General features: G+C 44.3%; 9 protein-coding genes across 9 annotated transcripts; 3 read left to right on the forward strand and 6 right to left on the reverse strand.

The window, feature by feature from the left end:
• Nucleotides 1-3,571: 3,571 nt before the first annotated feature.
• Nucleotides 3,572-4,304, reverse strand: AOL_s00081g65 (uncharacterized protein; the record flags this gene model as incomplete). The annotated part of the gene is made up of 2 exons (XM_011124884.1): nucleotides 3,572-3,798; nucleotides 3,902-4,304. 2 exons carry the CDS (start codon nucleotides 4,302-4,304, stop codon nucleotides 3,572-3,574), a joined length of 630 nt encoding a protein of 209 aa, XP_011123186.1.
• A 932-nt stretch (nucleotides 4,305-5,236) lies between these two features.
• AOL_s00081g66 (uncharacterized protein) lies at nucleotides 5,237-7,051 on the forward strand (the record flags this gene model as incomplete). The annotated part of the gene is made up of 2 exons (XM_011124885.1): nucleotides 5,237-5,975; nucleotides 6,042-7,051. 2 exons carry the CDS (start codon nucleotides 5,237-5,239, stop codon nucleotides 7,049-7,051), a joined length of 1,749 nt encoding a protein of 582 aa, XP_011123187.1.
• Nucleotides 7,052-7,906: 855 nt separating this feature from the next.
• On the forward strand, nucleotides 7,907-9,865 carry AOL_s00081g67 (uncharacterized protein; the record flags this gene model as incomplete). The annotated part of the gene is made up of 7 exons (XM_011124886.1): nucleotides 7,907-8,279; nucleotides 8,347-8,451; nucleotides 8,529-8,765; nucleotides 8,852-8,998; nucleotides 9,072-9,136; nucleotides 9,338-9,532; nucleotides 9,620-9,865. The coding sequence occupies 7 exons, from the start codon at nucleotides 7,907-7,909 to the stop codon at nucleotides 9,863-9,865; spliced, it is 1,368 nt and encodes a 455-aa protein (XP_011123188.1).
• A 313-nt stretch (nucleotides 9,866-10,178) lies between these two features.
• On the reverse strand, nucleotides 10,179-11,492 carry AOL_s00081g68 (uncharacterized protein; the record flags this gene model as incomplete). Its single annotated transcript, XM_011124887.1, has 1 exon — nucleotides 10,179-11,492. One exon carries the CDS (start codon nucleotides 11,490-11,492, stop codon nucleotides 10,179-10,181), a length of 1,314 nt encoding a protein of 437 aa, XP_011123189.1.
• A 1,665-nt stretch (nucleotides 11,493-13,157) lies between these two features.
• Nucleotides 13,158-14,210, reverse strand: AOL_s00081g69 (uncharacterized protein; the record flags this gene model as incomplete). The annotated part of the gene is made up of 1 exon (XM_011124888.1): nucleotides 13,158-14,210. One exon carries the CDS (start codon nucleotides 14,208-14,210, stop codon nucleotides 13,158-13,160), a length of 1,053 nt encoding a protein of 350 aa, XP_011123190.1.
• A 1,628-nt stretch (nucleotides 14,211-15,838) lies between these two features.
• On the reverse strand, nucleotides 15,839-17,706 carry AOL_s00081g70 (uncharacterized protein; the record flags this gene model as incomplete). The annotated part of the gene is made up of 3 exons (XM_011124889.1): nucleotides 15,839-16,303; nucleotides 16,382-17,566; nucleotides 17,653-17,706. 3 exons carry the CDS (start codon nucleotides 17,704-17,706, stop codon nucleotides 15,839-15,841), a joined length of 1,704 nt encoding a protein of 567 aa, XP_011123191.1.
• A 730-nt stretch (nucleotides 17,707-18,436) lies between these two features.
• Nucleotides 18,437-20,512, reverse strand: AOL_s00081g71 (uncharacterized protein; the record flags this gene model as incomplete). Its single annotated transcript, XM_011124890.1, has 5 exons — nucleotides 18,437-18,455; nucleotides 18,520-18,872; nucleotides 18,956-19,808; nucleotides 19,877-20,178; nucleotides 20,336-20,512. 5 exons carry the CDS (start codon nucleotides 20,510-20,512, stop codon nucleotides 18,437-18,439), a joined length of 1,704 nt encoding a protein of 567 aa, XP_011123192.1.
• Nucleotides 20,513-21,766: 1,254 nt separating this feature from the next.
• On the forward strand, nucleotides 21,767-22,183 carry AOL_s00081g72 (uncharacterized protein; the record flags this gene model as incomplete). Its single annotated transcript, XM_011124891.1, has 1 exon — nucleotides 21,767-22,183. One exon carries the CDS (start codon nucleotides 21,767-21,769, stop codon nucleotides 22,181-22,183), a length of 417 nt encoding a protein of 138 aa, XP_011123193.1.
• A 1,718-nt stretch (nucleotides 22,184-23,901) lies between these two features.
• Nucleotides 23,902-24,480, reverse strand: AOL_s00081g73 (uncharacterized protein; the record flags this gene model as incomplete). The annotated part of the gene is made up of 1 exon (XM_011124892.1): nucleotides 23,902-24,480. One exon carries the CDS (start codon nucleotides 24,478-24,480, stop codon nucleotides 23,902-23,904), a length of 579 nt encoding a protein of 192 aa, XP_011123194.1.
• Nucleotides 24,481-24,584: the final 104 nt, after the last annotated feature.

Below are 24,584 nucleotides of genomic sequence, written 5' to 3' on the forward strand. Positions count from 1 at the left end.
TTATACTACTGGGTTAAATTAGAATGCCGCAGTGTAGCGATATCGATAAGGATTTGAATTAAGGTTCTTTCTTATAAGACACGCGAAAAGAACAGATATGGGGACCGAAAATAGAACTGTTTCGTCAGTTCTTGACAACTTAAACTGCTTCCAGTCTGGTGTACATACGTGCCTAATTACAAAATGTAAGGTGTCACAGATCCTACGGCAATAGCGCTGATAGATCGATAGTCAGCGAGCGACATTACCTTAACTTAAGCCCTATCAACCTTTTATCATGTCTCCTCAGGCCCCTCCAGACCACTCAGGCCCATATGGCCATGGGATGATAGTATAGATGAACTTATAGTGTTAGCTTCCGAAGGTAGTTTTAGGTGACAAATAAATAGATTCAATTAAGCTATGGGCTGTGGCGGTAGTTCCATACAGCTCGTTGAGAAATCCATATATAACTTTCGATCTGGATGGGAAAAATGGGCCGAAGGGCACAGCCGGCTTAATGGCTTTTGGGAACTTAATTATGATCTCAATTTAGATACCGCGGGGCCCCTCCTGCCTCTGTTCCCTACTCATCATCCGTCTATCTATACCGAGAACCAGTAGTAGTAAATATCACGGACTAGAGTGTTGAAGTCCGTTGTAATGTCGAATCGGGTTTTTTTTGTGACACAGCTTGCATGCAAGTCCGATGACATGTCGTCCACAAACTTGTGGGCGTTGGCTTTGGAATGTTGACTATCCAGGGTGTACAAAGGCAAGGTTCGGCAGCGGCGTCGGCAGCCAAGCTTGGCTACAGTTGAGGGGCCTGGGCCCTCAAATTTTTTTTTTTGCTGGTTATTCTAAGCATACATTTAGATATCGATTGCGGGTAGGTAAATTTCAACTAAAGGTGCATGCGTACATCTACCTATAATAAAGTACAAGTACAATTACAATGGGTACGAGTACAGGTACTTGTGAATAAATGTTCGGATAGTCCCAGGTCAGGGTCCTAAAAGGTGTTTTGGAACGCTAATATACCCAAGCTATTCATCAGGGATTGAGGAAGATGATCGCATTGACAAAGCCCACCGATCGATTCGCCGCTGTGCATCGCTCTTCGCTAAAAATCACATCGCATTGGTATTGCACTAAAATCCATGGGTCCAAACCATTTACCAAACAATAACTAAGTATCCAAAACTGCAATAAGTATAGTCTAGAAAACATGCGTGCGAGCGTCCTCGGGTAGATACTGAAGTAGCTATCGAATCTTCGAGCAAGAACGATAGCTTTTGGCGTTTGAGCATGTGGTCCTTAGCTTAGTACGGCATTCTAGTCCTATCTAATGACCCACATTCATGAATGTGAATTTCAGTGCCGGGTCAGCTCCATTCAGGGATATCTTGAGGTCATACATCGCCGATATCACAATTTTGACGAATATTGTCTCCTTTAGCGAAGCATTTAATCCATCGCCGATACTGATCCGCTGATCGCCTCACAACACACCCGCTAAAAGATCCGATCCGCCCAGGATGGCTGTCTTGTGGATACGCTGTAAACTGGTATATTGTAATTTCTTGGAATATGTCTGGCAACAGGCCCGCATTGTCTAATTGACTACGTACACCTAATATAAACCCCTCGACGAGACTTCGAATAAATTTAGACTCGTAGAGTTTAGAATAGTGGCGATAGCTATAGCCAGCAGGTAACCACGTATTCATTTCGACATACGGATGGAAATCGCGGGGTTCTGCGAGAGCCCCACTTCCCGTTATGCGAAAGGGTGGCTCTTCCAAAAATGAGCAAGCCGAAATATCCCAGCTGTGAAAGGAGTTTGGATCTCGACCATGGTTGTTTTGATTATTTAAAAATCGGATTCCATAAGCTTCCACCTCGCCGTTTCGGGTGGTGCAGCTGATCTGGCGATCGCTGGAAAGCAACAGAAGTTTGTGAATCTGTGGGAACCCTGGGTTGCACTTTGGTATAGTTTGGTATCTATCCTCGAAAAATCCCTTCGTTCCAAGGATTTTACTCCAAAGCGGGCAGGTATTAGCTGCTGCTATCTGGTCGACGATGTCCACAAGATAGAATAGGACTTGGTGATGTAATTCCACGGGAAGGTTGCGAAGCGATGCCATTGGTTGTTTTGGGGGGGTGTGAAGGAGAAGCTATGCTGAATAATGCCTTCAAGCTTGAATTCATGATCGAAACGATGCCCCCGCCAAATTATATGTAAAAATACTCCTCTTTCTTCTGCGGTTGAGTCTAATTACGTATTCTGATCTAAGCCTTCCTTCATGCAATTGTTCTGTTGCTGTTGAGGCTAGTCCTCTAAGCAAGATATCATTTTGTCGAATTCCGTCCAAGTCGTGAACTACGTATACACGGTTGACTTGCTGACATGGCTAACTTTGCCAAAGACACTGAGGCTCGGAACGAGGACGAGGCGGGCCTAATCCAATTTACTTCCGGACTTCATTAAGGGAAAACCCACCTGTTGAAGCAAATCTGTCCGTACTTTGGCTTCCTTCATCCCGGATTTCGCATTAATTCTTGACAAAGCTAGTGGTAAGTTCCTTGAGCGTTGTCGTGTTCCTAGACTGAGTACGGTGCAGCGTACTTCTCAGGGCTGTGGGTTGCATGCTCCCCCAAATATTCAGCCCCACCATCGGGCTTTCGATCTTTGTTGCCTTAAAGTTGTCCCAATGGTGTCAAGATTTGGGTTAGTTGAAATGTCTTTAGAATCGTAAATAGAATAATTATCCTGTCCGTTCCCTCCACAAATGAATAGCAACTTGTAGCATCAGCCTTCCTCGTGTTGAATTGCGTAGCTGCATTTATATCGATCCGCTAATACTAAAAGTTCGCGGGTTGGAGGAAGATCTGCTTCTGGGTTCTCGCTTGGGAAATATCTACCCCTGGGCAATCTGTAAGGAAAGCTAGGAGGCGGCGCCGGAGAGAACGAGTTTCTACCGCTGCTATCTGATAATCGATCTCAACAAGGCACGATATATAGAATATGACCATCAAGCTCGAATGGAAGACGGTAAATAGACGTAGCTAGTTGCGCCTCGCCGTAGCAATCGCAAGGCTCTTCCAGAAGTATTTATTGCGTATTAGAAATGAGAAAGGGGATATCTAGATTCCATGAAGCCAGCCGAAAACCAAGTCCGATAATGGCATATTTCAGGCGGCAAACCGATGAACCGAATATGCATTTTGAAACAAGCTTGATCTGATCAAGAGCAACTAGATTAACACATTTTCCCTGTACATGTACGTACAGTTCGACTATTCCTTGATATTTTTTTTTGGGGGGGAGAAATAAAAACAAGAGTTGAGAGGAATGCGATATAGATATAGAAGAAGAAGAAGCTTATAATTAAGAATAATTAAGAAGCGTAGGGAGAAAAGAAAAAAGAAATGGGGGAAAAGAACCTATGATGGGCCGGCGTTGTTCATAACAGATAGCGTTACATACTCAGAATAAGATAAACATTTCTGAATAGAGGAGAGTACTCCGAAATAGGTAAGGGGGCTAAACTGCATAAGGAAGTTCAGAAGATAACAGAACAACACAAATTTATTTTGCCTGGGTCGCAGCCTCAATGTCGTCAACGAACCACGGTTCATCAGTCGGTATTTTATCTGGGTGGTCATTTGAAATATACTTCTGTTGGAACTTCTTCTTCTCACAGCGGTGGCGGTAGCATAACCATATCATCATGATTGAGAGCACCACCAACAATACTGCCTCAGTTGAGGCGAGCGTGGTTAAGCCAGTCCGGGTCATATATTCCTTCTCAACAGCTAAGTACCCAGTCCAGGTCAGTTTCGAAGTTTGCAATTTTCAAAGAGGTTATAGGTGAAATAAGGATTATATAATACAGCTAATTAACGCAAGAGAACTCACCGCCTGTGGCTACCGTAGTACCAACGCCTGCCACGCCTTCACCAACGACAGCAACGGTCACCAACACTTCCTTGCCATCACTCTGTTTGTAGAGATAAACTTTTGACCCATCTTCGTTGATATGGACGTTATTCCCTGCAGCGAGGGCCTCGTTTACGTTTTCATGTACCACTGCACGGACTGCTGCATCAGCGTACTCGATTTCTTGTGGGCGGGGTAAGTGAACGATTTTAGGATGCTCTAGTGGTTGTTGATACTGGGAAATCCGCCTTTGAAACCCAGTATAAGTCCCTGTGCTGTGCTTTCCATTGTAGTGAGGTTGGATATGTGGAGCTGGGAGTGAGTGAACGGCTGGTATAATAAGCCGTGTTACCCGTGATGGAATCCTAGGAATGAAGGGCATCGTGGTGGTTTATTGGCTGTTTGTCGGTTTGAAGTCAGTATACTTTGCTTAAAAAACTTGATCTAAAGTTGCAGGGTCCTGACTCAGACTAGGGAAAAAAGGCGGGGGGACGTGAGTGGTTATTGTCTCTATCTTTTAGTGTGGAGTAGTATGCTATGTACATATATATGTGTGGGCAACTGAATACATCATGAAAGCTTCAGAAACCTGTTCCGAATATATAGGCAGCATCGCAGAGACAGCGGCCATTATGTGTCGGCGGGGCGCAGCCCGATTCCGGTTGGCCTCTATTGCAAGGTGCATATTTCTTGTTTTAATTTTTTCTAGCCAGCTATCATAGTAATTATAACATCTGAGTGGTGTGGTTAACGCACGTTGTTGAGGTCAGCCTCGCGGCCTCAAGAGCGCCTCAATTCTGGGCTATTTGCACCCATTCAACTGTACCCAGTTTCCTGCAGCTTGGTATACGTTTATCAAGCTCCGCAGTTCGGCATCACTTTAAATTTAGAAGAAAACCTGCAACGGGACCCTCTGAATACCTGGTCTTCGGGACACAAAAATTCGTAATCTTAAATATTTTCATCAATGTTCAAGGCTGTTGTTTTTTCTGAATCAGGTGTACATGTGCATATGTGGACTAAGAATGAGTATTGCATTGCGTGATTTGTCGGCACTTTTGTGTAACACCAAGCTCTACAATACCACGACGTAAATATAAATATAGCCAAATCCTACCGCCTCGCCGCTAATTACACCAAAGGGAAGATGGAATCGCTTCACCGTCTAGCCTTCTATGGAAGGGAAAAAAAGAAGAAAATCAAAATAATCTTGCTAATGACCCTTACTTACTGACGTCGACAGGAATCGAGTCGGAATTTCCTCAGTTATAAAAAAACTAGCTTGAGCAGTTCGAAGTCGCGATCGATAATATAATGTCAATACCAATGCACACACAACCCCCACCTCAGTCGACACACGTGCAAGTCGAATTATCCAGAGTCACACCTGCAACGCTACACTCGCGATCTGATATTCTCCTGTTTGACAAAAATGGAAGCTTATTTTCGCTGGACGCTGACCAAACGCGTGTATTCATGTATGACAGAACTGCCCTAGTTCCACCCGGTTGTATCTACTACATGATTTTATCCGAGGATCCAACTCTGGAAGATTATCGACTTCTAAAATCTAGATTCTCTTGCCCATCTGAGCTAGACCGCCGGTTTCATAGTTTTAACAAGTCTATTACATACGCGCATTGGAAAGCGGGTCAGTTATCCGAAATCGGTACTTCTAGCAGGATCGATTTCTACGTTCAATACATCAACCCCACTCGTCTCACAAAATTTATAGACGCAATCAAAAGCTCTTCGGTAGGATGGCTGAGCCGCTTGAAAGGTTACTTTCTGGCGTCTTCTTACCCCCTAGTAGAGGAATTCGAGGAAAATGAAGCTGAAGAGTGTAAAGCCTTGGCCCAGGGCCAAGATCTTGCTGCTGGTAGAAAGATACAGCTTTGGACAATGAGAGAATTGGTATTGTTTCCGTATCTGAATAAGGCGCAGTTAAGCAGCAAGCTCTGGAGGAAGGGAATTGGGAATGCCAGTGACGGTGCCAATTTATGGTTTTCCAAGCACAGCATCTCACTTTGTCGAGTATCTGACACGGAGAATGGTAGGACTGCATCAGGTACCAATAACCCATTTCTTCCCCTTTAAAATATTTTAAAGTAACCTTAAGAAGATCTGTATCTCTTCGATCAGTTTTGCGACTGGGCTGTGAATCCTGTCCTACTAGACCGCACTAGTGATAAATTCCACAGAGTGATAGATGGCGATGTCGCCACACCTTGTCTCTCTTTCAGAACAACATTCAGGGAACTAGTGGAGTCCCCCGCCTCTGCGACCCGCCTCTGCTGGGAGCAGGGAGGAATAGTTGGCCTGAGAGACCATCAGGTTGCAAAAAGGGTACGAATGGCTTGCCTCTTAGACCTACTACGGATTATCACGGCACAGTTCATGCGATATATCGATGGCCTAAATTTCTTAGCGACTAAAGAAGATTTGGCTCCATACGATAAAGATCACGAGCGAAATAACTCTCACCTCGACCAACTTGAAGCTACTTTGTTAAATCTTTCACAAAACGCTTCATACTTGAAGAAGAAGCTACGGCCCCTTCACGATTACAGCGCTAGCACTGGTGGTAGTGTTCTTACTGGGTCACAAACTAAGTCTGTTAAACTCCGACGAATTCTGTCTAATCTCGGATCAGATATAGAGGGTATGAAGCAGACAGTTGTCTCAATACGTTCCCTCCAAGAAAACGGTTACCAAAGCCGCTCAGATACCCGTCAACACCAGGAGTCACGTCATATCAGAAAATTAGCAATATTAGCTACAATCTTTCTCCCACTAAGTCTCGCTACCGGCCTCTTAAGTATGCAGACTCGTATTAGCGAGCTCGGAAACCTACTTTACGACTACGTCGGCGTTGTTGTAACATTAGCCTGGGTGTTGATGTTATACTTTGCGCTCGATGTCAATAAGATGAAAGGTACTGCTTTAATGTTTTTCCCATACCCAAAGGCAGTTATATTTACGAGTCTCTGTATCACAATGATATCATTCCAATTTGGAATGTGGTGGGAGGTTAGGAGAGGATGGATGAGTTTGGGTTTGGGTATAGCACCTGTGGGAGTAATGGCTGTTCTGGTGTGGCTTATTGCTAGATTCATGGCTGCGGCCTAGGCCTATAAGTATTTTGGATTTGGTCAAATTTGATCAATATCAGTACCGAGCTGTTAGAAATTCATGAATGCTAGGTACGAAGGGTTCAGCCCTGATGTACACTGGGCCGCGTGTGGCATATACTGGGAATCGAAAGGTTCAAAGTTTTTTTTGTTTTTTTGTTGATACGACTTTAACGCAACTTAAGCCTCCGTCTATTCAATAAATATAGTAGCAGATATTTTCCCGACAGTTAAAGAACTTTCGAATTAGGGATTGAGAGTCCATTAAATAAGTACCCATATATTGGCAATACTTTGATCAGATGCAGTTTGTAAATCTACAGAAACCCTTGTCCTTATTTAGTCACAAGCCTGTCATTGTCTTATACGACCTGACTCGGCTCGGTTTACACATCTGCGTTGCAAATGTTGCATGCTCTTCCGGTCGGTCCGTGCTATCCGGGTTCGCGCATGCGCTTGACCTGGTCCTGATAAAGCTGTAAACCATGGGCGTGGATGTCAGCTTACCTTTGCAGAGTAGTTTCCGTGTCTAGGACTCCGTCGGGATTTCTGCACAAGGCAGGTCAGTTTCTCGATAGGATCCTATCGATATCTCGGGAAGTTGGTTCCGTGGAAAGTTCATGTGAAGACGCGACCCTTCCTGGTCAGCTGTTGACTGCATTCGGCCTCGGCTTAAAATTTTATGGACCGAGTTTTGGGCCAGCTGGAATCGATTCCACGCGACAGAATAACTGAACGGAGGGGATCCCGGAGAAAAGCCCCCCAATATCTTTTTTGTAATTTTCGTTGCGTTTCAAATATCTTGAGGGATATCTATAGTCAGATTTAGTCTCGTTCCCAGATTATAATCATCATGGCAGCTGCGGTCCCAGTCATAATCGGTGTTGCCGACGTCATCAATCGTTCAGCAAGGATTGAGGATGCGAAGGAACCGGCAGACCTGATGCACCAAGCTATTTTAGATGCGCTTAAAGATACCAACTCGTCGAAACCCGAACTATTGAAGTCGAGCATTGATAGCATTGACGCGGTTAATACTTGGACATGGCCTTATCCCGACCTTCCGGGGCTTTTAGCAGAGAAGCTGGGCATAAATCCGACTCATAAACATACCAGTATCCACGGCGGGAACCAGCCTGGCTTTCTGTTCGATGAGGCCGCAAGGCGGATATCTAAAGGGCAGACGAGGGTAGCTGTTTTAACCGGCGGTGAAGCGCTCGCTTCTTGTAAGAGACATGTTAAGCTTCATGATGCAAGACCGCAACGTGGAATATACTAATTGCAAGAGAGCAGTGGGAGCGTGCGCCGCGGCTGGGAAACTGCCACCCCCAGGCTGGTCGCCATCTGCTTCAGAAATATCGGGAGTTCCATCTCCTACAACGAGGGACTTAGGGAGCGGTATGCCTTAGAAACCTTTGCCTTCGAAGCTTCAGGGAATGATTGATTTATTTATTGTCCAATTGGTCAACATGTAGATCTTGGAGGCCTACACGACATCGGTGCTCCCATTCATATCTATCCTCTGTATGAGAATGGATATCGTGCCCATCGAAAGCAATCTATTAGCGATAATCACAAAGAATCTTCCAAAATATATGCAGAGCTGGCTAAAATTGCAGAAAAAAACCCATATGCTTGGAACTTCGGCAAAAGAGTTAGCGAGGAAACAATCGGGACCGTAGGGGGGAAAAACAGAATGATCTGTTTCCCGTGTGAGACTCCAATGCAGAATAGTTGCTGACACAGAAGGCTTCCGGAGTCCCTTTCGCTAACATATAAATTTATATAAATATTATAGATCCCTTGTTAATGAATGCATTCAATAGTGTTAACCTGGCTGGAGCTGTAATCCTTACTTCAACGCAGCTTGCAGAAGAGCTTGGTATACCTAAAAGCAAGTGGATATATGCTCTTGGCGGAGCTGGCACTCAGGATAGCACTTACTGTAAGTATCGAAATTTCGTTGCCTAGACCCGTTTTTTAGAATCGACACTGACGCGGGTCTGCGAAAATCTAAGTCTGGCTGAGACCAAATTTTTACAGCTCTCCAGCAATAACACAATCTCTTGATGCTGCATTGCGAGTAAGCAATCTTTCAACGGCGGATATTGATGTATATGATCTATACAGTTGCTTTCCAATTGTTCCAAAGATATCAGGACATCATCTAGGCTTTGACGTCGTTGATCCCCCAAAACCGATAACAGTGCTAGGCGGACTAACATCATTTGGCGGTGCGGGAAATAATTACTCAATGCATGCAATAACGGAAATCACACGTCAGTTACGTTCTGGGAAGGGTTCAACTGCGCTAGTGCTTGCAAATGGAGGCTCTGCTACGTATGAGCATGTCATATGTATCTCCTCGCAGCCAAGACCAACAGGGTCGCCATATCCGGCTTCTGCACCGCTTCCAGAATTTACCGAAGTCTCTGGACCACCTGTAGATGAAACTCCTGAAGGAGAAGCCGTAATTGAGGTCGGTTTTCTTTTGCAATTGACAAGAAACCCCATATACAAATCTCATTCTAAAAGCACAGCTAACATCAAAGTTCTTCTCTCCTAGACGTATACCGTCTCATTTCATCGCTCTGGCAAGCCAGAGTTGGCATACATCGTAGGAAGGCTGAAGAAAAATGATTATCGTTTTGTTTCGAATCATGCGGATGAGCAAACGCTAAAGCAGCTTTGTAGCACAACTGAAGAGCCCATTGGGAAAACTGGATGGGTTTTCTGTGACAAGGTTGGTGAAAAGGGCACAGCGGGAAGATGCTATTTCACCTTGGAGAAAAAAGATACGTCAAAGCTGTAGACGGCTCTTTGTGATTGTAACTTGCTACGGGTGCAGCCAGCACAACCAGTGTTGATGCAAATAGATGAAATTAAGGGCTTGTTTAGTCTCGTTCCCAGATATAAAAGATGGTTCTGTGAATAAAATATTTCCCTGTGTAGCACCCTGTCCCATTCAGTGCGGGAGGTAGTAGCATTGGTTTTCGTATTTGGAGGATAATTTGTATAAGTGTCGCTAATGGGGCAGTGAATCTAATTATGTGTCGGAAGCAATGGGTGCTTCTCTAGCTATCTAGAATAGAGAATATCACCTCTGGGTCAGGCCAACCCTACAATCAATAACAAATCTCCCACACCCAATCACTCACAGGTGTCAGCGCCACATGCATCTCATCTATCTTGCTATCTTTTCCCCATTCTCTCATATACCAAAATCCTTTTCCTTGATATTGTGCCAATAGCTCCCTTTCTTTAACAACAATTTGACTAATAGTCAAGGGTGATCGGAAGCCGTTGACCATATCCCAATCGCCGTCAACGTCGACACCAGTCCTCCATTTCTCCCATGCATCTTTTCCATTCCAACGCTCATTTTGTTCTAGGGAACTGTCTTCGTACCAATGGTGTGGAGACTCGAGTCTTCCCATTATGGCTAGGAGAAAGGTCCCAAGGTCCCAGGGGCGATAATACCGAAGACCTTGGGAGAAAGCGATACGGGCGTGAGGGGAGCTGAGGGCGCGGCCAAATAGGGTAGGTAAGAGAGGCCCGCTTGGGAATGGGGTCGGGAGGGTTGGTGTTACAATATTCGTTGTATTGGCGGTCGAGAAGCTTCCACCAATCTTTAACATGAATTCATTTCGGAGCGGTGATGCATTGAATACGACGGTAATAAAGGGGACATCGCGACGGGTCCGGAAAGCAGTACTAGTGTAAATAGCGATTGGGTCGTTAAGGAATGATAAATTAGCGAGTTTGAAGCGGCGGGGCGGCTCGTTTGGATGTGTCGGGAAATATGTTGACATGAGTTCGACGGAGCACTGGGTGCCTGGGATCTGGCGGAAAGCAAAGTTTCCATCCTGGAGCAGACGGTGTATGAGGATCTTAGGCTTTTCCGGGGGTGGCTGCGTAGTCACTTTAGGCCCCAAACGCGGCTTTTTAGAATCAGGGGGGCAGGTTGGCTCCAGATCTTTGATTCCACTAAATGGCGAATCATCGATGGCCGTATAGCGAAATCCAGCACAGTCCCTCCGAATAATAGTACGCCACGTCGTACATACACGTTCGCACACAATTTGATCTATAAATGATATGTTCTTCAAAATCTCGGCATGCATTTCTGCCGGCAAACACGTAATGTCGGTCTTCTTGCCTGGAATCTTGCGAAACCATTGTCCAGGAGGCCCTTTGGCAATGACGTCCCTCTCAAGTTCGGCAAGAGTCTTTGTTGGTTCTCGAAGGAAAGGATACTCCTCAAGAGGCCTTGCCTCGAGCTCGAATGAGAGGACTTGGTTTTGATCTAAAGGTATAGATCCTTGAATTGGTGTCGATAAGCTACGTATAGTAGGTTTCTGGTAGTAGATCGAACTTTCGAGCCCCGGATACTTCTTCGCCGCTTTTAACCTTGACTTCGTCGTCCAATTAATGTCCATGGTAGCTAGTGTTCTTGATTCGGTAGAAGCTGCTCTGAATCAAGTATGATACTTGTGGCTAGCTCGCGCGTCTGAGAATGAGACCGACCCGACGGGGTCGCAATGGTGTCGAGAAGGGTATGCTTGCTATATTGAAAATCAATGTTTTAGTAGCAAAGTAAGCTCTGCTTGGGTTATCTGGGAGCTTGAAATGGAACGGGAACTACAGACCAGCACAGGATGAAGCGTGGTGACGCCTACACTTGGATATATTGTTTGGCGAGAGAGATCCTGATGACTAGATACCCGTCGATGTCCGTCCGTCTCAGAATCGTAGCGCTAGGAAGAAGGATCCGGAATGATACTTGGGGCTAACAAATGTTGCTGTTAACAGCTGTTTCTAGTGTTTGGAAGCTTAAACAAAGAAATGACCGCAATAGGGGGGATGAGGGTTGAGACATGTCAATGTCAAGGAACCAAGGATGGCTGCAGTTGGCTGCAGTTTCCCACAAGGCTGTTGCCTTGTGTAACGTGAAGCTTTGCGTTGTTTCTGTTGTTGATGTCTGCATAGGGCTAGAACAACACAGGGTCGACTGTATTATCGTGTCACAGCTTCTAGGAGCTTCAATGCGCCCAATGTGCATATGTGCATATGTGTTAAGTAAGAGGAGTAGGTATATTATACAACAACGCCATATTTTCTAAACCATAATTTAATAACTATAGTAGCTGCCATAAAGATAGTCTGTGGTTAGTCTCGTATTTCTATCTAACATAGAGTTGTTGTACGGTGTGTCTATATGATATTGATTAAGAAAGTATGTCCGCGGACACAAAAGTCTGGTCACGAGACTGGTCAGCGGCTACACGAAATGCCACCACCGCCAACTAAACTAAGTTCGCAAATTCAAAATATTGATGGTAAAGAAATATTTAACACTTGGTTAAATATTAGGTAAAATTGTCTAAGGGTTATTCTTGGGCATCAGTAATAATCTGGTTAGTGTTCAAAGCTCGAAAAATATAATCTTTCTTATCGAATTCAATTGCTTGGCTGGTCTCGTTGAATTTAGCAAGGCCCCAAGCAGCCATAGTTGAGGAGTCTGGCGACGAGACAAATACTTCAAACAACTTGCTCCGCCAAAAATACCAGGCCCAAGGGGGCTAATATTGAGACAGTGGTGCTGCAAGCGCCCCTACGGCGCAAAAATGCAAGGATTGCTAGAGGTAACAGCCATGCATATCGACATATCGAGGTTTAAAACACCCTCTAGACCATATTTACCTACGTACGCGTACTGGATAGGGAGTATTGGGTGTAAACTGCGCTGCGGATGATAGCGACACGAGAGCGAATATGGGAAAGACATCTGTCCAGATCTTAATCATTCGTCTAGCTAGCTAAGGATATCTCGGACTACCGCTACGTAAATAGATCTGACTATACAGCCTTAGAACACATTCGTTTTGGTGTGTTCAGCACCCGTCTAACAACTAGACTAAGCCTTAGACTATGAAGGAAATTTTGAAATTACAAATTATGAGGGTAAAGTTTATAAATCCATTCCATCCATGTGTAGATAACGCGGTAACGCGTCTCTCTCTTGAAATCCCAATCGACTCAATTGTGGTCCGAGTGTTCCACATATATATATGCATATATGACTGGTGTTGTTAACTGTATTTTCAGCAATCACTCGCAAAATCACATGTTTCTTCCACCCAGTTTACTCCCTTGTATATCTCTAATTCAATCCTACCCCCAGTCTGAAAATCGAAGAATCCATGTGGTATATATTTCATATACTCTTGTATACGTATCCCATCAAACTTTACGAAGAAAACCTCGCCGCTGTCTTTTAAATCCGGGTCCAGTCTCTTGATCGTAGTAACCGATTGTGTAATAGCTCCTACCAGCTGACGAATATTTATCGACCTATCGGTTTCAAAATCAAGTTCTGATAATCGACGTAAGTATTTTCCCGTCCTCGCCCGCGGATTGTATGGACTTGTTCTCCTTGTAGATTTAAAACTTTCAAATCCACGGCCATATACGATTTCCGTATCACACATCGGTGTATTGAATATTCGCTCTTCCCAATGCCATACCGAGTTCAATTGGATAGCAAAGCGACCTTTCTCGACGAAAAAACCTTCCTCTTTCTCGTCATCGCTGTCAATTGAGTCCTCGGAGCTGCTCTCATGATCTATAGACGGCTCTGGTAGTAAGAGGCTGCCCTTGCGTCCTCCTAGCGAGTTTGCACTTAAACAACTGTCTTTGTTTCCAACGAGAAAGAACCCTTGCGGCGTTAGATTTCGGAGCAAGGGATTATAATGAGGTCCCGGACCGATAGCGACGAAGAACCCGATAGAGTGCTCTGCTTCGTGCATAAACCTATGAAGAAGAACAGTGGGAGTACGGTTTAGAACAATGTCTTGCGATATGATTCCAACGTTTTCGTCATTTTCGCCCTCGCTTGTTGATATGCTAATGGTTATTTCAGCGGAAGCTATACTGAAATCGCGAAGCAGTCGGGTATCGTGTCGACTCTTGAACTTTTTCATATTCGTAGGCTCTGGCAGCTGTTGGTTGGATATATATCGCCGATTATGGGCTTTCGACCTTGCAAGGTAACCTTTCCATCGGTGGCAAACTTGCGCACAAGCCATGGTTTCGGTCCAGTCGACTTCATCGAGGATTTTGAACTCGATTTCTAAAGGAAGGCTCTCGTAACCCATTGTTGGAATTTGTTGGTAATCTGGGGTTGAACAATCCCGACGACCTGGTTTTTGGGTACAACTTTGGAGAAATATTTTTTGCTAGTGTAATGACGGAGAGCACTTATCTCGTGGGGAGCACAAGCACCTTTAAACGTTCGTCGTCTGTGCGGATACTAATTTCGTCGGCAAGAAACGTTCGCGGCACAGTGCACTCCTTCCGTCAGCATCACAGCAGCTAGCCAATCGGATTCCGAATGCAATCAAGTCGTGTAACCACCTCCAATCCAGAGTTCGAGGCCCCTTTGCTTGCGAGGCCGAGGAATTTCAAAATGAAATTTTGGGAAGAGACTAAAAGATACTACCATTTTGCATACCTTGCCACCTCCTTGGTATTTATCATTTCCCTTGCTGCGCATTCCTGAAAGATTTACACATAATAGAAACATATGACACAACATAATTAGGGATTTCTTTAAGCAAAGTGTCTGCGATTCGCTAGAGGAAACATCAGCAAGTATCTTGTTTGAAAATGAAAATCAAATAAACTAAACAGGAGTAAGAGGCAAGAGTTTAGGCGAATGGGGATGTTCTATTTCTCGTCCTCCCGGTCTAACTTAGGTCATCCCAACACAGACGGCTCGTGATCCGTTGTTGGAATTGTTGGTATACAGTTGCAGCCAACCAGCATTGCAACATATCAACGTCACAGGATGAAGCTCTAAAAATTAAGATGCAGGTCTCGCGCACAGACAAGGGTGACGGAGGACGATTTCGATGTGGCCACCACCTTAAGGTGAAATTGACGGTAGGATCTGGATCTTGGCATTCAACGAAGCCCTGGCCTAGCCAGGGCTTCTAAAGTTGAGAGGATATGCGCACGAGACCCTTGTCGAGGCCCGGCCCCGTTAGCGCTTAAAATTTGATCTCAAAGGGACGAATTCAATTTGTTGCCTCGTACTCTGTCGCAGAGAGGTCAATGCATAATGCAGGCCACTCGGAAACCGTGGAATTTCAACCAAGTTTGCAATCGTGTTGGGCTGGATTTTTGCTTTGCCGCATCAGATGCCTTGCCTGGAGTATTCAGAAAAGGACAATTGGAAGCAAGGAAGCAAGGTTTTTAAGGAGGAATGATTGTGATTCCCAACTTGCATCATGCAGTTGCAAGCTGCGGATCAAGAAAGGGGGCCTAAGAACTCGGGACGAGGGCGATGCCAACGCGAAAAATACAACAAAGGGGCATCCCATGCCGACGAAAACTCTATTTCGGGTTAGTACCAAGACTATCTTATCACCATGTGGACCTATACGATGGGAGTGATTAAGTGATAACCATGGAGAGTGGATGCATGTGACCGCGTTATATTTTATAGATGTGAATATGGTTGCTATATATGTACAATAAGTTCTGCGACTTAATCAAATGTGATCCAATTTTACCTATTCTGGTTCGCCTAAGTGTGCCTAAATATCGGCTTAGATATCTACCTAGCTATGTCCGAACGATGCCTAACTATGCTATTCACTTGTAATTAATATACATTATTCCATCTATATCCTATCTATATATATCCGTATACTCACAATATCTATGCCCTAACCAAACAATATTACAATAACTATATTACATTAATTAGAATAAAAGAAATCTACCAGAAGCGATATCCACGAGACCCATCCCAAAATTTTCCTTCCCAAACTCCATCGTATAACCAAGGAAATTGCTCTTCCATCTCCTTGAAACTAAGCGGTTCTGCCACGCCATAAGGGAGATCGCTTTCGCCCTCCATCTCCACCGAGTAAGCTAATGGCAAGTACTCCTCTCGATCCCCTTGTATACCTTCAAATCTTCTTGTATGGCAGTGTTCGCGGAATAGGTTTGTTTTGCTAAATACTACGACTTTTAGCGAAGGCAGGAATTTTGGCTGTGTTATTTTGGCGAATTGCTGAGCCCTTGCTTGCAAGAATAAAGCTCTGGTCGGAACCTTTAAGAGGGCATCTAGGGTATCATCTTCATCTTCATCTTCATCATCGGAATCAAAATCTGCAGGATTGTATCTGGGCTCCCGGAGTATATGTACGAGTTGTATGCTTTTAGATGAGATATACCATCTCTGTAACAAAATCTCGTTAACACGTTAGTACTGTTTTAGGAGCTTCACGGGCTATAGGGATGGGGATAGGGTACGTACCGGCCAATTCACGGTCAACTCAAGAATCTGCAAAGCATTTAGTTCAGATATGATACTCTTTTCCCTCTCCTGATGTTGTTCTTCTGTAAGAAAACCGGGCAGATCATCCATACCGTACCAATCACTCGAGCAAATCCTTAATCTTCTTAACGTATCCTTTACTCTGAAAAAACAGTGGTTTGACGGATCGAAGTCTGGAATCTGTGGCAAATTACAACACCGAAATTCTTCTAACTGCTCGCAATCCGCCAATATGCTTTGAAGATTATTATTTCTGCTGAGATATCGTGGAACTTGATCCGGTATCGATTTTTCGAAATATATAACGCCCAAACAATGTTGAAAGCGCTTGACTTTGGACATATCTAAAGCGTTGAACCAGAATAAATCATCCCGATCACACGACTTGCGATCAGCATCACCCCGGTCTACGGCTTCAGACCTAAACAAAGTGAGGTTTTTCCCAACTCTTCTGCTAGGATTGGCCTCAGCCCAATATCCAATTGGGATGTCATTTCCAAGGAGGGATAACTCGCGGAGAGACTTCATTGCGAATATAGTATCCAGCAACCTGACCGCATCAGGCCAAAGCGGTGGATTTTGGACTGGGCGGTGTTGAAGTTCCCGGAATTTAAGATCAAGACTATGCAGGTTTTGAAGTTTGCATAGTAGTTTATTCAGAGTCGTAAAATCTGTTTGTCTATCCGAAGGATTGGTATTTAGGAATTGGAGTGAGAGGGCTCTTAAGTTGTAGTGATGTAGGCCGAGATAGTTGAAGTATTCGATATTATAGGCGCATGGCGGTGGAACGTTCAATCTGAGAGCTCGTAAATTTCTGTTGCGTATGAGGAATGGTAATACATCTGGCCCTGCGTCAAGCGATGAGCAGAGCGACAAGGAGTGTAGTTGGTTCTCCCTCAAACTAGGCTGCACCCGTTTATTGATATAATCTATTGTCGATGGACAGATCTTTCTGCCCGCATCAGGGTGGATCACCTGGAGATCTCGGATATGTTTGAGGTGGGGATTGGGGCGCTCGCTGTTGAAAAGGTTCTCCTTTTGATAAAGATCGATCCCGTGTTTATGATGTGGTTTTAGTCGAATTGTGGAATATAAAATTGGAATAACTATCGAACTGAATTCTCTCGATACAAGGCATACCCTTTTTAAGTCTGTCGTTTTAAGCTGTGGAATTTGGATGGTCAATATTAGTTAAAGTGTTCGACGCCAGTATGTCTGGTATGGTACTAAGACAATACAGGAAGATATACCTCTTTGACAATAAGTCTTTTTATTTCAACTGGTAATTCTGCAAGCGAAACCATTGTGACTAATTAAATTGCGTAATCTGCTGCTGTAGCTTAGTCAATGGCAATAGGGATGAGAAGGGAAAAGTTCTGGCTGCATTCATCTTTAACATGAAAAATTTATACATCAATGAGATTTCGAAAGAATTACCAATGTAGAATTCGAATATTTTAGCGAAGTTCGGAGAGCGCCTTGCGGCGTCGAGTTCCGGCGAAGTGAGAGTGAAACATCGATGGAAGCTAATGCCAAATAAGCATCTCGATCCGAACCACGCCCTTGGAATGGTTCCGGAACCTTTATTGAATCCTCAACTGTCAATATTGCATTTATCCGCCGGAAGCCACAAGTCTTGGCACATTTTAAAAACAGCCTTAGGATTTGACTTTATAACTACGGTTCCGTTTAGCGACTCGGAAAATTGAGACTTGCGGATAAATATGGCCAGTGCACCGGTTCAACCAGTTGCACAAGAAGGCGAGACCTTCCCGTCGACTAGAACTTCCACTTTTGGTTCGCAATTTAAAAAAAACCACAACTGCACAAGTTCCGAACTACGAATAGCCAATTTAGGAACTGGGAATACCTTCAACTACCGAGGGCAGTAAGTAGTTGGGCCGTGGTTCGAAATATTGTCTTAGAACATTTTTAGATTATAATAAATAAGCGCTGGCAACTCTGGTCGGATGTCGGTCGCTCCCAATAAACTAAATGATATCATAGCAGTGGGGGCAGCCAGTATAGTACTTTCTACCACAGGGACCCATCACTACATTTTATTAGCTAAGCCTGCGGATACTTCCAATGTTGGTACCGATAGTTTGAAGACTTACTCGTCCGCCCAGGGTTTATCCCTTCTCTCAAATTCCATAATCTTCATATCAGGAAAGAGCCACCTAACCGCCCCGATATCTGTCAGCCTTAGGATAGGGATCAATTTATCTTCCTCTCTAACATAGTCCACGAGGTATATTATGGGATGCTGAGCAGTTACGTATATAGGAGGTGGAATAAGCGTGAAAAAGGCTATCACTGCAAGCCTAGGTTGCTTGTTTTTGATGCTCGTATGATAGACGTGTTTCTTTGCGATTGCAAGGGCATCCCTTGCCGGTTCATATAAGGCCCCATTCGCGAATCTCGGAGTGCCCACGATCCGGAGAACTCTCAGGTTTTCTGGCAAGATAATCTAAAAATGTGATAAAGGCTTGTCAATAAAAGCCTTACAGCCGAGGAACTTTCATTTTTAGGACTATATGGAAGGAGGCTCACGGGTCTATTATCCCTCACTAAATCAATACCCAGGGCCACTTCCTCTAATAGGGGCCAGCTCGTGAGAAAGAAACCGTCGTAACCGTTATCGGGCGGCAATTTGAACTTTATGGTTCGTACCGTGTTGTCCAGAACGTAGCTCGAGTTTTTATGTTCGATCCATACCCTTCTTAGGGTTTTACTATGATAGTACTTAATCATATCATACTTCGGCAAATTTTGCTCCCGCGGAAAGATTATGTAGAGAGTTTCAAGAGGTGAGAGCCTCGGTATTATCGTTTCAAATGTTTCTGGCGAGCAGGTTTCGATAAGCTGGAGAGACTTGAGACTCGGCATCTCTTCAATATTGCAGATCGTTTGGAGTAGAGATTCTATTCTTGGACACTGTTCCAAACGCAAGCTTCTGAGAATCTTGTAATCAATTAAATTTCTGGCACAATCATTGAGAAATCTACCAAGGTTAGGAAAGCCGTAAATGTAAAGATCACGTAGCACCTTCAGCGCGACTTCGATCTGTAGGAAAGTGTATGGGTTTGAGAACATATCCGGATATCCTAAGAAGCTTTTCAGTTGACTTCCCAACGGACAGAGTATGGCCAAGGATTTGAGTGTTTCGCCCTTGTCCTCGATGATGGTCCAGACGTCTCGAATATGGCTAAGATAGCACATGTCACTGACGTACAAAGACTCGAGATTTGGAAATATTCCCGGTGTGAGCACCCTCTCAGAAGCTCCCTGCGACCAGAAGAGGGAAGCTAAAGGCAAACAAACTTTTCGTATCCCCGTTTGTTGTCGCAGGAACGGTTCTCCTGGGAAGTACTGAAGATAATTATCTATCCCCCAGCCGTTGAGTCTGTGCAGCAATTTTGTTAGATGACAAACTTCCTAGGAATATTGAATCATGGTCACAGTCCAACGCACACGAATGTGTCCAATTGATCCGGCTGAAGCTTGAGCAGGAAATTTTTGAGCTTCACCGCCATGATTTCTGCCTTCACTGTTTGGCGGGACGGTCTTTCAGGGAATGACGAGATAAATAGGCCCTTGATGGTCTTGGATTCGGTATCCGGTAGGCTGAGAAAATGATCAAGATCCATTTCCGGGTGCACATCCTGATCAAAATGCAACCTCACTTCCCCACGATATAAATATTCGATCGCAATATCCTTAAATTGTTTAGAAGCCAAGCAAAGATTGTACAAGGTGGTTTTGGCAGGAACTAGCTGTTATATACCCAAGACGGTAGCATAGGGCCAGGCCACGATCAGTATATCACTAAAATAAAACTTCGGATCTCGATATTGAGACCTAGGCCTTAGCCTATAGGCTGCCACGACAGTTGATATGGCTGAACTTCGACTAAGGGGGAAGCCAACATACATATCGGAAGATTAAATGCAGAATCTCTGGGGGGAGAACCGGCACAGACAAGGATAATGACGCAAAGGCGATATCGTCTACGCCATATCCAGTATTTTCCTTAGCACGAGGATCTGAACCATCGTCGTCGAGTGAAGATACAAGCACAGCCGGCTCCATTCGGGCGTTTGTTGACATTGCACATGCACACCGCGCCGCACCTAGAACTCGCGTAGCTGTCTAGTTTTAGGCGCTGCGACTAGAGAATCTTACAATGGCCTGGAATAGACACTTAGAGGGTGCCTTGGCTGGATTTGTATTGTAGTGTTTATGTTGAGGGGATTCTGGCGACCGGAGCCAGGGGTGAATTCGACTTTAGATTGAGGCGAGGGACTAATACTTGAATACAACGCAAAAAATACCACATCTTACATAACAGGCTTGCATTTTAGCCTCGATACCGCGATGGGTGATGGCGAACATTATATAGCAATAGCACTAGCTACTAGTACTAGAGGTATCCTGCATCACGACCAAACCAAGAGCTAAAATATTAATTCCAAATTATATAGAGCCAAAGCAGAGGAAGTAAACCGGTTGTAAATGCGAAAAATTATAAGCTAAGTGTTGGCACATAGTTAGAGCCTAGCCTCGTAGTTAACTGTGTAGCTGGCCTACAAGCCTATTAACACATACATCGAGGAAATTGACTGGAGCTTGGATACACAAATTCACGAAGCAAATAGATAGATTTATGGGTGGAGAATACAAATTTGTAGTTCAGATTGCAACACTATTAGTAATTTCAAGGATCTAGGGAGTTAAGCGACGACATGCGGTTGGTATGCTGTTACACCGCGCGCATCTAGTCTGGAAGGTAGATGCCATTAATGTATATCCAACCATCCCAAATCCCCCCCCTAATTACGATACTAATTCTCCCCGCAAGATATTCTGCGAATAACAACGATTACGCGATATTTTCATGTTGATTCTAGGAGTTTAATGTTTGTTATGGAGGTTCAGAGCTATGAGGCTCCTCAATAGGAGAGAAATACGCGTGTACGCGCGACAATTCACAAAGGTAACGCGCTCCTATCTGTTAAGCATGCCACTTGAAATACTCAGAATGATTCTTGAATTTGTAGATTTAAATTTTAAAATGCCACCAGCTACTTCAAGGCGAATTCCAACAGATCCGAACTAACCATATATTGGTATAGATGCTTCCTGTCAAGCATTTACGCAATGTGGCACTCACGTGTCAAGCACTAAGGCCTCTTGTCACGGCTCCAAACTAGAGATAAGTGGCTTTCCGAAGGTTGAAGAGGTTTCTGCCTTTTTTGGGGACACCAACCAACTTAAACGTGTTAGTATATCTAAGCTTATATGTCTCGAGGAAATTTAATTAACTGCTAGCTTACTCGCGAATAGTTAGAGTTACCCGCCAATATGCGGCTCCTGCGTATCCTTGACGAGTTCCCACCGAGCATGCATGGGATTGATGGTCTCGCGAAATATGCTTTGAAAGTGGTCAAAAGCCATATTAGACGTTTCAATGGCCAAAAGTCAGCACTTTTGCTTGTTTCATTAGGCCCATATCGCTCGTTTCTTGATATTAAAGCATTCGTTTCTGAAGACATACACATCAAATTCTTGGTTAAGTATAATAAGGATGCGAAAGTAGGTTGGGTCCCAGAATTAACAGAGGTAGAGTCTGAAGATATCGAAGAAAAGTTTCCAGAGTTCGATGTTGTCCACAGCGAACGGCCTAAAGGGCCATGGCAGCCAGCCTTTAGATCCGAAGTATTGCATGCGAAAATCGACATGTATACTAGAAACTATATAGACGCTGTATGGCTGTTGTAACGGTCTTAAAGAAAGCCTGATTCGAAGTTTGACCTATCTTGGCAGCAGAGCATACGTCGGCACGCCCCGCCCGTACCATTCGGGCCACATGTTTTATTTCTAGAATATATTATACCGATATATCCTACTAGACCCACCCTCCGAGAACCTTGGATCCTAATCGATTATCGTGCGTTGTGATTGGGAATTAGCACAGGGTCAGCGGCAGTCTCTTAACCAAACTATGAGTCAACAGTTTAACGTTTGCGGCTGAGTTTGAAGATTAAATGTTCGATACCCTGTTGAATTCAATTAAATCGAGGCCGCTAGCTCTAGCTCGGGACCTAGATCTATAGCTAGATCTCGGGGCGCCTATATATGTTTTCTTCGATCATAACCTGTTTGGGGTACATGTTATAATTTATGCTTGAAATCTCCGTTATTTGCTCCTATTTTAGTCTTTTTTTGGCATGGTATATCCTCATATACCCTCTATTTTTGACAATGGGTTCAACTTTATGTTTACAAAGCCCACACCTACAGAAAGTTTCGAGAACGACGGTAAAGGTTTCCTCTGGGCCAATTTCCTGCTGAGGTATTATACATAATCCTGGATACACTCGAATGGCCAGCCCACTCAGCCTGAAAAACAAGTATGTCGCTCCTGGCGTGCTTATATCAACCTGCCTAGAGCGGTCACGAAACACAATAATCTGCCTGTAATCGCCAATGCAAAACAGTTATAATTATTCACAAAACTCGAAACCTCGACAAAACGGTATTTACTAGCATCTTGGAGCTACCCGGACAAGGGCAAGCAGAAGTTCCGTCCAAACAACTCCACCGTATCTTTACGAGACATTTGATTGCATTCTTTCTATGCCGAGATGCGAAAATGCGGACGGTTAGCTTCGAAAACACTGTTTCTTTGCGCAAGATGGAAGGGCATTTTATCGATGGTGGGCACGAAATGTTAAGCCCACAGATATCAAAGGCTATTTCCATGATACCGTTACAGGGAAAATAACGCAGATAATATTACTTTCCACCAAGATTACGATAAAGCGGATGGTGACAGTGAAAGGGGGAAGGGGGATTGCAGAATATATATCGCAGCTTATTGGCTCCTCGCATCTCTGTGCTGATTCAAGAGCATCTCCACGAGTATGCCAGCAAAATTGTGAGGTCCCCAACAGTTAGTGAATTGGTGTTAGGGATTATGACAGTTATCACGGAGTATTTTCAAGATGAGCCGAGCCAAGCCAAGCCCAGACGAAAAGGGGGTATTTGTATCATTTGGAGGAGTCGCGAATGATCAACATTCTTCGCCTGGGTTCCCACTGTCCAAATGTCAGTGGGGAGCGCCTGCGAGTAGGCTGGAGAAGAAGACGGCTGCGACTGCCAAGGATAAGCGTATGGTATTTGTACCGCAAATTAACATTTTATGGTACATTTACATCTTATTCTCGGGTAGCTATCGCCCCGAATATGGATCTTGCTACGTTTGTTTTGCGAAAAGTTTACATTCAGCGGGCCAAATTTTCTACAAGAAATTATATCAATTTCCTTATGTATATAAGTGATATATATAAGAATTGCTGTTCACGAAGGTAAAGCAGAAATTTCTAATAAAACCTCTCCATAACCAAGGTACTGACTGACTCTCAGTCGATACAGGGCCTTCTACAGACTTTAACGGCCCATTTCAAGCAAGCGCTTTGATTATATGTCTAACTATATCAAAAAACCAACAATAAGGCAAGCAAGCACACAACAAACGAATTGAAGCTGCTTCGGCCAAACATATGCAATGTACTTGCAGACGCAGACGATGGTTCATCAACCGTCGGCGTAGGGGGTGCAAATGTACTTCCAGGAGCAGTGGTAGCCGGTGGCTGCGCGTTCCTTGGCGGCGTTGGATCCGCCGTTTGAATTACGACGAGTTCGGTGTTAGAACCGTCTAATTTAGAGTTCGATTCTACGCTGAACAAGCCGGATGGTGTTTTGGATTTAGTTGTTGTCGTCGGCGCAGATATACCACTCGATTCAACCTCAAGCCGCTCTAAAGGCTCAATCTGCGTTGATGAAATTGTCACTGGTTCTGGAGTAGGAGTCGGCTCTACAGGAGCCGCTGATGTAGAGCTGACAGATGCATCATCGCCATCACTCCCACCGTTCGTAGACTTTCCAAACCCAGTATTGAGGCGCTGTAATCGGGTAGAGTTGACCCTAGTTCTTCGGCAGAACTCGACACCAAACTGTAAAAGGTCTATTTTTATCAAAGATACTTTGTCAAATTTCGCTCTTCTATGATCCATAGGGGATAATACGACTTACCCCCAACGTCTTGGTATGCACAATTTAGCAAAACACACGGGATCAACGATTCGTAAAAAGGCTGGCTATCGCAAATGCATGATGT

This window comes from Orbilia oligospora (genome assembly GCF_000225545.1).
Source record: "Orbilia oligospora ATCC 24927 unplaced genomic scaffold scaffold00081, whole genome shotgun sequence".
NCBI classification, from domain to species: Eukaryota; Fungi; Ascomycota; class Orbiliomycetes; order Orbiliales; family Orbiliaceae; genus Orbilia; species Orbilia oligospora.